Source organism: Rutilus rutilus (assembly GCF_951802725.1).
Source record: "Rutilus rutilus genome assembly, chromosome: 15".
Lineage (NCBI taxonomy): Eukaryota > Metazoa > Chordata > Actinopteri > Cypriniformes > Leuciscidae > Rutilus > Rutilus rutilus.
In genome coordinates this window covers 34,430,795-34,446,445 of record NC_140220.1, presented here as the reverse complement: position 1 = coordinate 34,446,445, position 15,651 = coordinate 34,430,795, and the positions used below count along the sequence as shown (strand labels likewise).

At 38.2% G+C, this 15,651-nt stretch overlaps 2 protein-coding genes and 1 pseudogene across 6 annotated transcripts; all 3 read right to left on the bottom strand.

Annotated features, from left to right (window-relative positions):
• Nucleotides 1–225: 225 nt before the first annotated feature.
• On the bottom strand, nt 226–3,225 carry LOC311304379 (voltage-gated potassium channel regulatory subunit KCNF1-like). 2 transcript variants are annotated; one of them, XM_084431341.1, is made up of 3 exons: nt 3,091–3,183; nt 2,665–2,776; nt 232–2,247 (listed from the first exon to the last, which is right to left on the bottom strand). In XM_084431341.1, the coding sequence occupies exon 3, from the start codon at nt 2,240–2,242 to the stop codon at nt 764–766; it is 1,479 nt and encodes a 492-aa protein (XP_084287467.1). In that variant the 5' UTR covers nt 2,243–2,247; nt 2,665–2,776; nt 3,091–3,183; the 3' UTR covers nt 232–763. The 2 variants fall into 2 exon arrangements, with proteins under 2 accessions (XP_084287468.1, XP_084287467.1); XM_084431342.1 differs by lacking the exon at nt 2,665–2,776 and having other exon boundaries at nt 226–2,247; nt 3,091–3,225.
• A 2,447-nt stretch (nt 3,226–5,672) lies between these two features.
• On the bottom strand, nt 5,673–6,841 carry LOC311304771 (voltage-gated potassium channel regulatory subunit KCNF1-like; annotated as a pseudogene). The gene has a single exon. The product of its transcript is annotated as a voltage-gated potassium channel regulatory subunit KCNF1-like (transcript).
• An 817-nt stretch (nt 6,842–7,658) lies between these two features.
• Nucleotides 7,659–14,902, bottom strand: drc1 (dynein regulatory complex subunit 1 homolog (Chlamydomonas)). 3 transcript variants are annotated; one of them, XM_084431433.1, is made up of 17 exons: nt 14,769–14,902; nt 14,103–14,254; nt 13,885–13,969; nt 13,504–13,616; nt 13,168–13,351; nt 12,953–13,090; nt 12,715–12,801; nt 12,458–12,580; nt 12,172–12,311; nt 11,102–11,236; nt 10,689–11,019; nt 8,934–9,023; nt 8,593–8,688; nt 8,381–8,496; nt 8,149–8,301; nt 7,939–8,041; nt 7,659–7,851 (listed from the first exon to the last, which is right to left on the bottom strand). In XM_084431433.1, the coding sequence occupies exons 2-17, from the start codon at nt 14,231–14,233 to the stop codon at nt 7,798–7,800; spliced, it is 2,079 nt and encodes a 692-aa protein (XP_084287559.1). In that variant the 5' UTR covers nt 14,234–14,254; nt 14,769–14,902; the 3' UTR covers nt 7,659–7,797. The 3 variants fall into 3 exon arrangements, with proteins under 3 accessions (XP_084287559.1, XP_084287560.1, XP_084287561.1); XM_084431434.1 differs by having other exon boundaries at nt 14,774–14,892; XM_084431435.1 differs by having other exon boundaries at nt 14,780–14,869.
• Between the last annotated feature and the right edge of the window lie 749 nt (nt 14,903–15,651).

The following is a 15,651-nucleotide window of genomic DNA, read 5'->3' as shown; positions in this document are numbered from 1 at the left end:
TAAAAGTGAAATCATATTCAACCACCCCTTTAAAAAAGTTGATGTATTTGAAACATCAAATTGTAATAGCTACTACAAGGTAAACTAGCAGAGTAGCATGCACATTCAGTCACCACAGTAAAAACACATCGTTTGCTGGTTTTGCTTAGTTTTAGTTTAGTTTGCTTTAGTTTTGAACTATTGCCATTGGTCAAGCTAAATAATAATAGTAATAATAATAATTTAAACAATCAGTTGATGTTGTTTAATGCCAAATGGAATTAAGTACAAATAAGTACAACCTTGCTGAGGAGAATGGTTTGATGTGGAAAGAAAAGTAAATCAGATAATCATTTTATTTTGAAGACCATTAAAACATGTGTGGTGTTTATGATGTTACAAAAATGTAAATGCGTTTTTCTTCCTTCAGGCTTGTTCAGTTAAAAGACCAGTCAGATAGTACTGTAAGATATTGTCAGAGACAAAGAGTCTTTAATCTTTTGATGTTAATAAGATTGAAATTATTGATGATTTTTGCTCTTTTTTTGGCAAATCGTTTTAGTTTGAATTATATGTTATTTACAATTATGTTCAATCCTTTTCATTTACTTCTGCATTGTTTTACTTTAATGTTCCTTTAATGTTAATGAGTGAATAAATAAGTTGCATTTACCATTAGTAACTAATCATTTATTTGATTATTTTCTGAACAGAGACTTAGAGTTGAGACTTGGAGTTGGAGGTTATAGCCTACAGGATAGATAGATAGATTATATTGATTTATCTACTTTTTCTTGGGTTTGTGGGCAGGTTGGACTTTGGACACAGTTGCTGTTTCACCAAGTAAGGGGATATATGTGTCACTTTGTGAGGCGCTCATAGCAGCACTGTTACACACCGAGCTGTTGTCAGTCGAAGCCATTTTTCCAGCCTCCGAGTCCGAACACTCCTGCGCTTCCTCCTTCGCGCGTAACGCCATGAGCTCGATCTCATGTTTGGCAGCGGTTTCAAGTACGCGCTGCTTACTGTAAACAATGACGAAGTTGTTAATAATTGGGTGGATTGGCAACGCGATGGCTATTACGCCACACAGAAAACTGACAGCTGCGTTACACCTGCCCAGAGTGGTTTTAGGGTAGATGTCTCCATACCCCACAGTAGTCATAGTAATGATGGCCCACCAGAAGGACTGTGGGATGCTGGTGAACATGGTCTCTGGGTGGCTCTGCTCCATTGTGTATCCCAGTGCCGAGAACAGGAAAACCCCCACGCTCATGTACATGAGCAGCAGACCCAGCTCTTTCAAGCTGCTTTTGAGCGCGAAGGTGAGAGTTTGCAGACCGGATGAATGGCGCGCAAGTTTGAAGATGCGCGCAATGCGCATGATGCGCAACGCCTGCACTGCCTGCTGGACGTTGGCAAGCTCCATCATAGCAGTGCCCAAATGCGTAAGAATCAAAACTACGTAAAAAGGCATGATAGCTAGAAAATCTACTATATTCATGAAGGAAAACACAAACTGCAATTTGTTCGAAGAGGACACGAGGCGCAAAATATATTCCACGGTGAACCAGATGATGCAAGCCGTCTCGATGGACTCAAAGGTCGGGTTTTCCACCAGGTTTCCCTCGACATCTTGCACTTGCAGCTCCGGGATGGTGCTAACACACATGACCACTGAGGAAAGCAGGATGAACGCGAACGACACAACAGCGATTACGCGCGCTGCTAAAGATGACTCTGGTTTCTCCATGAGCTTCCACAGGAACGCTTGGCACCTCTGGCCTCTAGTGACCGTTGCATCACCATCCAGGTCGTCCAGGATAGTCTTGACCTTCTCTGCTATTTCCGCCAGCTCAGTCTCCACCTCATTTAAACTACTTATGCAGCATTCATCCAGATACTCCGTGTCGATCACCCAGTAGTCCATCTCTCTCATGAAGCACATGGGACAGATTCCTCGCTTCATGTGAATCTCTCCGTAGTAGTACAGCTCTAGGATGCATTTAAAAGCCTCTGGGTCTCTATCGAAGTAAAACTCTCTCTTTAAGTCGTCGTAGTCATCGCAGAGAGCAGAAAGATCTTCTCGTGTGGAATCCGTGGCTCGGTTCACTAGCTGAGCCAAACGCGTCTCGGGATATCGGTTCAGCACGTCTCCGTAGAGAAAGTGCTTGACACCACCGATGTTCACAGCAATCTCCGTCTCCTCGCTCGCCTCTGAGCCGTTACAGTCCGCGTAACGAGTCCTCGAGAACTCCCACATGTCATCTGCAATCCCGTTTTAAAAAAAAGAAAGAAAAAAGAACAATTTTTAATGTAGAGGACCATAAGTTATAAAAAGTAACATGTCCATTAGAAACATATTATAGTAGAGACCGGTGCTAGACACTGCCTCATACTTTTTTAAGCTGTGTGAATTTGTGAAAATCAGTTTCCACCGTTATTGACCTTTGTATGACATTCGCCAACAGCAGGGCATACTACATTAAGTTGTCAGAATGAAACCCGCCATTCAAATTTATAAGACAACAAAACAAAAAGGAAACTTAAATATCAAATAATTGTATGGGTAAAACACACACACACACATATATATATTGTAAATCATATGTTGTATAAATGTACAACATTTAAAATTCAAATGACAACTTGCCTGTCTGTCAAGTATGGGAAATTATAGCCTACCCGAGAGAAGTTTTCACTTGAAAATAGGGGTGTATTTCAAGTTGATTGGGACACTTTCCAAGTCATCTCATTGGCAAGAAGTATCCCACTGACCCCTGAATTCACCATATTCCTTGATTATCCAGTCAAAAATACGATTAGCATTACTGCCGCGACAACTTCCACATGTGAGTGACAACTATAGTCCCAGTTTCCCCGTACAAATGTAAATAGCCAAGAAAGAGGACAGAAACTAATTTTGCACACTTTAAGATTAAATCGTTTTTATTTAAAAATGTTGTAAAATGGATGTTTTATAACATAATTCAATACATTATTCAAATATATTTAAATCATTAGCCTGTAATGATTGAGCCTGGAAAAAAAATCGTGCTCCACTTTATAAATTATGTTCTAACGTAAAGGTTCGGTTGTTATTAAACTTACTTATATTTGGGGCAAAAGCTGTGAAGAAAGTCTCAAAAAGCTTCTGACTTCAACTGCATGTCCGTGTGTAGAGCTGAATAAATCCGAAAGAGCGCAACATGATTGGTGAGAGGAGCAAAACTAAGGTGTGTGTGTGTGTGTGTGTGTGTGTGTGCAGAGCAGACGTGATGGGAGGGGTGGAGAGAGTCATAATTTATGTTTTCTGATTGAAGGACCTGAACAGCCTGCTACTCATGCAGTCATAAAACATAGGCCTACACTCTCTTAAAGTGGTTAGGCTATAACTAGGGCTGTAACGATATGCGATATGAAAACGAAATTGCGACACTCAGATCCATGAACCTGTGTCGCGGTGTGAGAAGGCACACACGACACACCCCTTCCAACTCCCAGAGTTATCCTTCCCGTAGTAGTAGGCTACCCACCAGATGAAGAAGGGTTGGTTCTCCACAGAACATACTTTTTTTTTCTTTTCTTTTTTCGTGTTCGCATTTATGAGGAAAAAACAATGTTACGGACGTGACCGAAAGCGGCACTAAAAGACTGCTTTAAAACTTTAACAGAGACCTCAAACAGGCATTTAAAACACCAAATATTAAGGATTGGCATATCAAGCAAAATAATATTCGATGATTGTTCGAAAATCGCACCTCTGCCCTCACTGGTAAGATGGCTTTCGCTCAAATTCCGCTCCGACATTAACTGTAGGCTAATATAGGCCTATACCTGTAGCAATTTAGTTTCATATTTAGGCTTTAGAAAGCCTTTCTTTAAAGTGAATTTCGTTTTGTATTAATTGTATCTTACTTTTAATAAATGTTTAATCAACCAATTGCCTGGATTTAATAAATAAGAAGTAAATATAGCAGGCAATATAATCAGGACATGGAGGCGCAGGCGTGTGAACTGGAACTCGTCTAATGAACCGATCGAAACTCAGCTATAAGCTACTTGCCTCACAGACCTGAGAAATATATCTATAGAAAGCTTGAAATGTGTACATTTAAACAAACGAAAGAAAACAGACTGCTCTCTGCTTATGTAATCCGTATGAAATATGCATTTCTCTCTGGAGGGTTCATACTGCGAAGATCGCGAGTCAGCATCGTCAACTTCATCTTTGCAGCTGACACTGACACAGAAAACACTTTTTTTTTTTTTTTATTAATAAACAATTGAAATGTCTCCTTGCTATATTTGACATATTCAAAATCATTACTTTTGCCGGTTCTTTGTGACAGCTTTTGGGTGCGTTATTGGCAGCGCCACCCTTACATGTTACATGAACGCTTAACCACGCATCAGCACCGAAAACAGTATTTTGGATAATAATCGCACAATCTATTTGATATTCTATAATTAAATACTCAGTGACTCATCCCAACCAAATACTGAAATCTGTGATTGAAATTATCTCCACAATGGAGTTTAGTTCTGTTTGTTTTTCAACAGTATTTTGTTACACAGAAAACAGAAGTGTTATTGCTTTGGCTATTTATTTATTTTACTTATATTGTAACTATATATTGTAGGTATATTGTTAATAATTTGCATAGTTAATATTGTTCTTTGGTGTTCAGTTCATACAGGTTTTTCTAATGTTATTTAATAAAAATCTTTAATAAAAATAAAAATCTCTTTTTTTCTCTCCAGCAAACACGTTTGGTGTATCGTTACAGCCCAAGTTATAACTGATAGAAGTACATTTCAATATACTAGGTCTTCGACATCTTATGGCATTTACACTTTGTTAAACTTTTTGCACTTATAAATTTGTTTTATATTTTGATTTGAGAGAAATGTTAATTCACCAACAAGTAATATTTTCTTGTGTAAAACACTGCTTTCTCCACTCAATACAAATAAGTGCACGCTAGAAAATATTTTAGAAATGTCTGTGTCCTTTGTGTCAACAGCATTCCCCCAGTTGTATACACACACTTCACCTCGATCTTATGTTAAAATATCTCCCTCTAGTTTCAAAAAGTTGACACTGCAAGGCACCAAATTGTGCCACGTGATAAAATTGGGAAAAGACTGACTAGCTTTTGCAGTCCATACGCTGCTCACATGTTTGTCCAGTGTTAAAATGTTTTATTTCGTCCCAAAACGTACACATAAAATTTTAACTGCAGTGTTGAGAATATATCATTTCAGTATGGATAACAAATAGGATAGGTTTTAAGTTATTACAGTAAACCCTGCGTCATGTTCTTCAGCTGGAGAAAAAATATGCACTTGTTGTCAAAGTGATTTCAAACAAAAGATGGATCACTTTAGCCACTGAATAATTTGGTAGATAGACAGATACATGCATACATACATAAATACATATATATAACTCACAGTGAACTGTCTATATTGATCGGTTTTATTTCCTAAGTAGTTTATTATTTTGAAGTTGAAAAAGAATCACTCTCTAGTTGTTCTCGCATTTTTAGATTGGTCTTTGGACACGGTATCACCGAGTAACAAGGACACATCTGTTACTTCGTTTCGCGGTCACACCAGCTCTATCTCACACCGAATGTTTGCTAGAAGCCTGTGATGTTATTTCTCCAGCCTCCTGACACCCCTGCGCTTCATCCTCCGCACGTAACGCTGAGTTCGATCTCTTGCTTAGCAATGATTTCATGCTGATTATTGTAAATAGCGCCGAAAGTCTTAATGATCAGTTGAAGTGGCAACATAATAGCTATATGCCAAACATAACACTGAAGCGGCGATACACTTGCCTAGTGTGGTTTTAGGGTAAATGTCTCCATAACCCACTGTGATAATGGCATTTACCGCCCACTAGAAGGACAGTGGGATACTGGTGAACATAGATTCCGGGTGGCTCTCCTCTATTGTGTATCCCAACGCCGAGAACAGGAAAACTCCCACGCTCATGTATACGAGAAGCAGACTCATCTCTATCTATCAGGCTGCCTTTAAGCGCTATTGCGAGAGTTCGCGGACCCGATGAATGACGCGCAAGTTTGAAGACGCGCACAATACGCATGACGCGCAACATCCGCGCAGCCTGCTGTACATTGCCCAGCTCCATCATGGCAGTGTCCAGAATCAACACTAAGTAAAAAGGCATGATGGTTAGAAAGTCTATTATATTCATGAAGGAAATCATAAAACGCAGTTTGTTCGAAGAGGACACGAATCGCAAAATAAATTTCACCGTAAACCAGCTGATGCAAGCCGTCTCGATGGAGTGAAGGATCGGGTGTTCCACCAGGTTACCCTCGGCATCGTGCACTTGGAGCTCGTGCACGTCCGCAGGGACGCTTGGCACCTCTGGCCTCTAGTGACCGTCACATCCTCTTTCAGGGCCTTGACCTTCTTTGCTATTTGCGCCAGCATAATTTCCACCTCATTTAAATGGCTTTTACAGCATTCATCCAGATGTTCCACGTCGATTCCCCAATAGTTCATCTCTCTCTTGAAGTAAATGGGACAGATTCCTCGCTTCATGTGAACCTTTCCGTGGTAATACAGCTCTAGGGTGCATTTAAAAGCCTCTGGGTTTCTGTCAAAATAAAACTCTCGCTTTAAGTCATCGCAGAGAGCAGGAAGATCTTCTCGTGTGGAATCCGGCTCGGTTCACCAGCTCAGCCAAACGCGTCTCGGGATATCGGTTCAGCATGTCCCTGTAGAGAAAGTGCTTGACACCACCGATGTTCACAGCAATCTCCGTCTCCTCGCTCGCCTCTGAGCCGTTACAGTCCGCGTAACGAGTCCTCGGGAACTTCCACATTTCAACTGATAATCCAGAGTTAAAACAAAATTACAGAACTGTAGGTTATGAAAAGCAACATGCCAGTGACTAGTAAAAATTAGTGGATATTTTTCAGGGTAACGTTAGGTGTATTTTTTTTTATTTGACCTCTTATTATAGGCTTTTCAGCGAAATTTAAACCATGAAACGATTATGAAGTACAAAATTATTTAAATTGTATTAAAAAAAAAAATCAAAAAAAAAATCAGAGCTATTGTTTAGGCAAAAAAATAACTAAAAAACCTTTACAATCTATAAGCTAATGTTTCAAACCCATGCGAACCTGTTTGTGACATTTGACTAATGTCAAGTTGACATTAATGAACAATACTGAAGGCAATCATTTCAGATACAATTTTGATTAGCTTGTCTGAATGTGAATGTTCAAATATAAAGGCAGTTATGATAAAACTTACATATGTTATCTGTGAAGAAAGTCTCGAAAAGTGTCAAAGATATCGATGGTGTGCTGCTTTTCAACAGTTCTACAGCGCTCATGTCTTTTGGAATCCAAGTTTCATATAAAACATATGTGTAGAAAGATGTGTGAAGATGACCCTCTTAAGAACAATGTTCATTTACTTTAAAACTGTAAAATATTTAGATAAGTTTAGCAAGCACAGGATGATGATGCATCAGCCAATGTGTTATTAAAAAATGAAAAACAAAATAAAACAAACATTTGCACATTTAGTTGCTATAACACAAAATGTAAAATTATACAAATTATTCCACTGGAATCACAGAAAAATTCATGTAATCAATTCATGTTTCAAAATAAACATCTTCAGATTCTTGTGTTGAAAATGATTTATTTCTTATTCATACCTTGGGGAAAAAAATCAGTAAAACAAAACAAAAAAATACTATTTGCATCTATATGATAAATATGCCTTTCAGCACTACAATTTAAATGTTCAAGCTCAAGTTATATATCACATGGGGAACTGCCTCATTCTGGTGGTCTGGGTCTCTGTCTCCGCACTAGCCTATCAGGAGAAATCAAGTTAGATGATTAGAAGTTAACAGCCAAACTGAAACTTAACAACTTAACATCATGTAACACACTCAGTCACCTTGGAGGATGTATAAAGATGCAGTAGCTGTCTGAGCTCAGCATTCTGTTGTTGTATATCCTGTGTTTCCACCAGAAGCTCAGCCCTTTCAGTCAGTGCAGTGCTGAGGATAAAGCATCCTTATTATTACTAATACAGGTTTAAGTCAAATTCAAGGTTTTGATTTGGGTCCTATATGCTGTAATGATTGACTATGAAATGCACACTTACTGGTACTTGTTGAGAGCTGTATCTATAGCACTCCAGAGCTTGAGTTTGGACTCTGGCAAGACATTAGCTATGCTTTCCCAGTATGCTTCATCCTCAGAGTCATCTCTCATTTCCAAACCCAAAACACTGCTCTTCTGCGAGGCCTGGACATCACTGGACACATAATACAGCAGATTTCAGGGAACACGTGTGATGACAGAAACTTTTAGGTTTGAAATGCAAGTGCACTGACTATGGTCTGCAGTATTGGGCGGTAAAGTCTTTCAGAGCCACTAGTAGGTCATTAGGATGGATGAGGTCAGAGGGTTCTTCAACGGATTCTCCCTGCTCACTGGCTGTCTCCTCTTCCTAACAAAAAGACAAAAGAGAAGTGGAACATGTTTAGGTTTGTTTCCAGAGTGGCACAGTGAGAGGTTGAACTCAGGTGACGGGATCCACTTTTACCTCCATCCGTTCCCTCTGCTCTCCGCCATGTTGTTTGTAATTCATAAAGAACTCAGCCATTTTATACACATCCACCTCACTCTCAATCCCTATTGCCTGTGTGCATAAAAGACAGATGAAATCAACTCAGACTGTTTTGTGTCTAACTGAGTGGTTCTCTACTTCTTTGACTCCAAGGCCTCCATTCGAAGGCCCTCCTATCTAAGCTGATGTACCTTTGGTACTGCTTACAAATATAGTGTTAGTTTGATTTTGTGATTGTTATTTGTTTAGCATTTTAAATAAGATTATGTTAATATAACTAAATTAAAATAATTTATTACAGGTATAATTGTACTTACCGAGAAAATGACATCTAGCTTTATAAGGGCCTGTTCATTCTTCTCCAGATGAGACAACAGCTTTAGCAGTTTACTCTCTACGAGAAACCCCTGAGAGAAAAAGAGAAATGATAAGATATCACAATAGTTTATAAATAAAAACGCATACATACAATGGTGATTTTTGAAATAGAGGATTTTGAAAAGAAAAACATGTTTGTTTATAATCACTTTAAATTATGATGTCTCCTTACTTATTTTTCTTAACTTTTAAGAGTTGAGAAGTTAATTCACCAAGAATTTCTCTATTTGGGGCCTGTTCCTTACCAGAATTTTTTACTTCCCTTCTAATAGTGTTTTTAATTGTTAAAATTAGGAGTTTCTACTTTGCATTTATATAAAGGATATTCACCCAAAAATGAAAATTAGCCCATGATTTACTCACCCTGAAGTCATCTTAGGTGTATATGACATTCTTCTTTCAGACGAATACAATCAGAGTTATATAAAAAAATTGTCCTGGCTCTTCCAAGCTTTATAATGGGAGTGAATGGGTTTATGTCTTTGGAAGTCCATCAAAGCGCATCCATCCCTGATTAAAGTGCTCCACGCGGCCCAGGCCCAGGTTAATAAAGGCCTTCTGAAGTGAAGCGATGCGTTCGTGTAAGAAAAATATCCATATTTAAAACTTTATCGACTAAAATAACTAGCTTCCGGCAGACGACCTACGCAAGTCGACTTACGCCAAAAGAGTAACATTTGACGATGTATGACGTAGGATGTAGGAGTAGCGTAAGCTTTGACGCCTCTCGTGGTTCAAACAAACAGGGCTGGGCAACCACGTTAGTCATTACTCTTTTGGCGTAAATCGATGCGTACGGCCGTCTGCCGGAAGCTAGTTATATTAGTTGATACATTTTTAAATATGGATATTTTTCATACACAAGCACTTTTATCATGAATGGATGTACTTTGATGGACTTCCAAAGACATAAACCCATTCACTCCCATTATAAAGCTTGGAAGAGCCAGGACATTTTTTTTAATATAACTCCGATTGTATTTGTCTGATACACCTAGGATGGCTTCAGGGTGAGTAAATCATGGGCTAATTTTCATTTTTTGGTGAACTATCCCTACATGAGTCTTAAACAACATTGGAACCGATTGACTCCACAATATGGACAAAACATAATAAATATTATAACATTATGTTTAAACATAAAATATCTTCTTTTGTGTTCCATACAAGAATGAAAGTCATACAGGTTTGGAATTACATGAGGGTGACCGAATCAAAATCACCATGAAATTAAAATGGATCATTCTTATTTCGTTATGGAATATTGCAGTATTTATTATGAATGATTTATCCGTGCACAACATTATTTCTTATTTAATTCATATGCGCATAATCTTTAATCAAAAATAACTTCCCCTCCCTCTTGCAACAACATCTCTTTTCTTATCTGATAACGTGTTTACTGGTGCGAGGGCGGGACAACCTGTCACTCACATGACATCACAGCAATAGCAAACCACAACAATCCAGCGATCCAATCAATTCCCCATGGACAAAATCAAGTCCCGCCCTACATTTTTTCTTGTTCAAGAAGCCGTTTCACTCTGATATATATACAATAGGGAAGACAAGACTGTCGCAACTTGTGCTTCATGCCAACTTTGAGGCCATGTGTTTTAACACAGACATTTTTCAAGATTACAAGACAGCCAAAAGTGTCTTAACTAAAGAATCAGCCGCAAACACACACTCACCATTTCATCACACAGCAGCTCCAGAATTCTCTTCACTGTGCTTCTGTTAACTCCAGTGTTCTCCAGGCCCTCATATTCCTCCACTAAATGTCCTCTTGTTTCGCCTTGCAGGATATCTGCAGCAGTCTGTGTGTCCGTCCTGACGGTCTGCTGTTTGATCGGGCCGGAGCGCTCCATGAAGGGGACCAGAGGAGACACCCAAGCCAGACCCAACTGCTGCTCGTGAATAATTCGGTCAGTCTCTAGCGCCCTGTGTGCCAGGGCCTTAACCTCATCTTCATACATCAACCACAGCTTCTCAAAATGCTCGGCATCGAGCGCTGCAAAGTGCCTGTCCACACACACAAACACAAGGAATGTCCAGGGACCGTCCGAACGTGTTTCTAGATTATGATGCGAGTAAGTTTGCTCACCTTGCTTTCTTCTGCATGTCTCGGTACTGCTGTTTGAGGCGGGCGTTGTCATTGCTCAGTGATTGGTTTTCTGCTTTTGACTGCTTCTCCTGATTGCCGCATTTAGTCTTTAGGTTGTTAAGAGCATCCTGCATCCTGAAACATTCAGATAAGTTCTAAGTACAAGTCAAGAATACTACTCCATCAGTGTTCTTATGGATCTAATTTTTCATTCTATCAAAAAGTGTTTTGAAGTAACCTATGCTTTGGGTGGTATGTTTTATTCAAGTCAAAAATAAAATAAAATTTGACTGAATCAACCCAAGAAAATCTTAGCCGACTGATGTCCTAAAATTTTCGACTAAAAATTATGTAAAAAAAAATGCCGATGTCTTTGTTGACATGGTAGAAGAGGACTGACTGACTGACTATGAATTAAACGCTCTCACAATTAAATAAATGATATTCAGCAAACCTTCTAGTAGCCTACTTTCTTCAGTCTGTCTCTCTTCTCCAGTGGGTTGGACTAATCCAAAAGAAGTGAAAACAAGGGGGGTGTTCTGAAGACAGACTGTTACCTGTGAAACAGGGGTGCTCTGAAAACACCCCCATTAGCAATTAGTGCTTTCCACCTGATGAAATGAACGCGGCAAAAAATCGACCAATCAGAATTTTGGTCGAGCCAGAACGTATCGACCAAATAATCGACTAATCGACTGGGAGATTACAGCCCTACATTACAGTGAAACCTAAATGGGCAGATAATGGGGTTTTGCTGCACTAAAAAAAATATGCATTTATTTGATGAAAAATACAGTGAAATCAGTCATATTTTGACATTTGATTACAATTTAAAATTAAAAGACAGACTGTTTCCGGTGTTCAGTGTCACATGATCCTTCAGAAAACATTCTAATATGCTGATTTGGTGCTCAAGAAACATTTATGATTATTATCGATGTTGAAAACAGTTGTGCTGCTTAAACTATGATACTTTTTAAGATTCTTAAAAGATTCTTGAGATTCAGTAAAGTCACTGTCACTTTAAAAAAAAAAGCGTACACAAGATTAACCTGTAAAACTTTTAATACCTAATGATTTTCCTCTTCAACAGGGATTTTAAAATGGTGTTCTCTTCCTCTCTTTTCTTTAGCCTCTCAAATTTGTATTGAAGTGTTTCTTCTTTCATATGGCAGATGAACTTCGCCTCTTGTACATTCTTCCTTATATTCTGCACACACACAGATACACACAAAATCAGTGTTTTATTTGTACCTACAGCATTACTGTATCTAGTATGGTTACATCTAAGCAGTATATACAGTAACATTCTTATTCTCGTAGTTATTCTTGTAATTAAATCCATATCAAATTCACCTGTACTTCCGTATCCCAACTGATTTTGTTTATGTTGTGTTCTTCAGCTGTCTGAACCCGTAGTTTCTGCAGCAAGTCCTCAAGCTCCTCAGGGAGACTTATACCTTTCATCAAGTTCCGCAGCTGCAGAAAAATATGCATCTGTTGTCTAAAAGGTTTCAATCAAAGGTATTTACATTCATATTGGTTTCAATCAATAGAACGGATCCCTGATTTACTCCCTTGTGCATGTGTGTGTTACATGTTACATGCTGTACCTCTCTCTCATTACGTTCCTTCTTCTGATGCTCCCATTTCTGCCTTTGTTTGGTTAGCAACGTTCTCCTCTCCTCATCAAACGAGTTCTTTAATGTTCACAGAAAAGTAGAATAGTATGCATTCGTATTTATTCCGTTATGTGTATTGCTCGACATCTCAGAAGAAAATGATAAAGGATGGAATAAAAGATTTGTATCTGCAAAAATGGCCTCCAGCCTGCAGGGGGCAGTACCACACCTCAATCAGCTGCAGGTCCTCCCGGTATGACTTTTTTAGACTTGAGGCCTGTTCTTCTATCCTCTCAGTCAGCAGGTCTACGTCATTAGCCTGTCTTTTCAGGTCCTTCACATAGCGATCATCGCTTGCCTTCAGCTCCTGCACACAAACACTCTTAATTTTGAGTCTATATGTTTCGTGATGCATTTGTTGCACGTCGAAGTGTGTGTGTTCACCTGCTGTAGCTCACTGATCAGTTTATTCTTGTCCGCTATAATCTGCTCACAGAGTTGTTGCTGGTTGTTCAGAGCATCTCTCAGTTTTAGCGGGGTCTGTTTCATTGCAGCATCTGTCCATTTGCGAGTGATCTCCTCAAACTTTTCCTGACTGGATTTGGCCTCGGTTTCCAAAATTTCTCTCCTTCACAAAATCAAATGATTTTTATTGTGAATACAAATGTCACAGAGGTACAATTTCAAAGGCTTATTGTCATATTGTTTGTTTCTCCCAGTGTAAAACATTTTAGTGATATTGTCTATGGAGACAAAAAAAAAGTGTTTAATTGCATGTACCTCAGTCGACATGCCTCCTCTTGATCTTTTCTCCTGTCGGACTCTCTGGCGTCTGCTGCTACCTGAATGTTGGTCACCATTTCTAGACCATCACTTTTTAATTTTGCCATGTGCTGCAAAAAGAGGAGAGGACAGTATCCTGAAAACCTGATCTAACTTACCTCTTACACTATGTGCACAATATTTAGTACTACAGTACAGTACAGTACAGTACAGTAATTCAAATCTACAATACTCTTAATTATTAAGATATTTCTTAATTATCATCCCAGTTAGGCTATTGCATTTTTGTATGATAATGCTAATTATCTGAACAGACCATCATTAAACAGAATATTGCAATATAATACTATTTTGTCCTTATATTAAATATATATTGACCCTTTCCCTTTGCTCCACTTCCTTCTGACTTTCCCGTGTTTCTTTAATATCCAACTTTCCCTGGGAATCTTCACCCAGCAGTTGGCTGCAAAAAAATAATAATACAATGTGTCATTAAACCAGAATAAGTTACTTAAATGTCTGAGAAGTATATGTTTATTACTAACGTTAACTATTGAAAATAGTTGAGCAACTGAATAATGAGATGAATTGTCTACCGTGTTTCGGCCTCATGTCGAGCGGCTATGCGGATGCGACGGGCTGTTATTCTCTCCTCCTGGTTTGTTGACTCAACAGATGGCCCAGGTTCGCCTGCATCATCCCCTGCAAAACGTTCGGGTTGGTGCATGTTCAGCTGCTTTAATAACCACTAGAAAAGAAATTAAAACATGAAGAGAGGGTGAAAGAGAGAAGACTGCGATGAATGGGCCAGCATTGTTTACAATAGCGTTGCTATGAGACAGCGGAAGTGGCTGCACCACATTTACAATTGTCCGCACATGCTAAAATTAGCTGTTAAACAGCTGTTTTACCATTTTATTTTCTCATTGCACAACAAAAACAAACAAAATCCAGTGCAGTTGAGTAAAAATGAACATGTTCTATTCCAAAAATATGGGAGAAAATATAAATCTCTACACCCCTATGCCTACTTTTTGATATTTTTTCATCATTTAGGAATATTTATTTTATTATTGTGTATATTTATAATTATATAATGTTTTTATAATATTAAAATATTGTATATAGGTCTGTATATATTCTATATTTTTTACTGATTTGTGTGTGTGTGTGTGTGTGTGTGTGTGTGTGTGTGTGTGTGCCATTTGTGTATTTTAAAAATACTTTTATTTAATCAAATTTGTGAAATAAGAAATAAATACCAAACCGTTACTTTCTGGCTATAACGGTAAACGATTCAAAAAGAGCAGAATGCACGATGAAGATACTATTAATGAACTCTGAGGACATGAACACTACACAGCTAACATAACTTCAATGCAAGACAAAGAACGGAGGAGAGCTCAGGGTTTAAATACACTCATTTATTTCTAATTAAGCTAATTAACTGAAACAGAACAGGTGTTTACTTAATAAGAAACCATGGAAACAAACTATGAACACAGGCAAACAAAGTGGGAAACAGGGAAACAGGGAAAACCAAACAAAGTGTACGCTTACATGACAAAAATTATGTACTAAAACAGAAAAGTTTTATCTTTGTACAGATGACAATTGTCAAAATGATCCCCATTCGCAGCATCAGCGAAAACTATTTAAAAGGGTGTATTTTCATTCCAGGCCAGTAGTTGGCAATGTCACTTTGTAAAGAAACACTAGGCTATATAATAGACTAAACACATACTTGCATGCTGTCACCATTTTCACAGATTCACGTTTTTGTAGTTTACACAGAGACACAATCCCCGTTTTCAGGAACCCAAACCGTTATTGTCATGTAAATGAATGTCCAAAACGCATAAAGTTTTCAGTTTCTAGTGGAAAACGGTGTCATGTAAACGGCCCCTAAAACACAAAGAAACTAAAGACAGAAATAACCCTGATACATAACATTGTGTTGTACATTGTTCTGTTGTATTTTATCGCCCCGCAATAATATCTTGTAATATTTCTTCAAAGTTTAAATATACTAGTTTGAATATTTGTTATTGTATTTTTAATATGTATAGGCCTATAAAATATTTTGGATAGAAAAAAATATTTATGCTAAACTTTTTCTTCTTCTTCTTTTTGCCAAACAGAAAG

Excerpts from the sequence above, each read along its gene's own strand:
- LOC311304379 (XM_084431342.1), bottom strand. The coding sequence starts at position 2,242 with ATGTGGGAGTTCTCGAGGACTCGTTACGCGGACTGTAACGGCTCAGAG.
- drc1 (XM_084431433.1), bottom strand. The coding sequence starts at position 14,233 with ATGCACCAACCCGAACGTTTTGCAGGGGATGATGCAGGCGAACCTGGG. Across the intron at positions 13,352-13,503 it reads GAGGAGGCATGTCGACTGAG|GAGAGAAATTTTGGAAACCG; the intron begins GTACATGCAATT and ends GATTTTGTGAAG. Across the intron at positions 8,689-8,933 it reads AGCTAGATGTCATTTTCTCG|GCAATAGGGATTGAGAGTGA; the intron begins GTAAGTACAATT and ends TTATGCACACAG.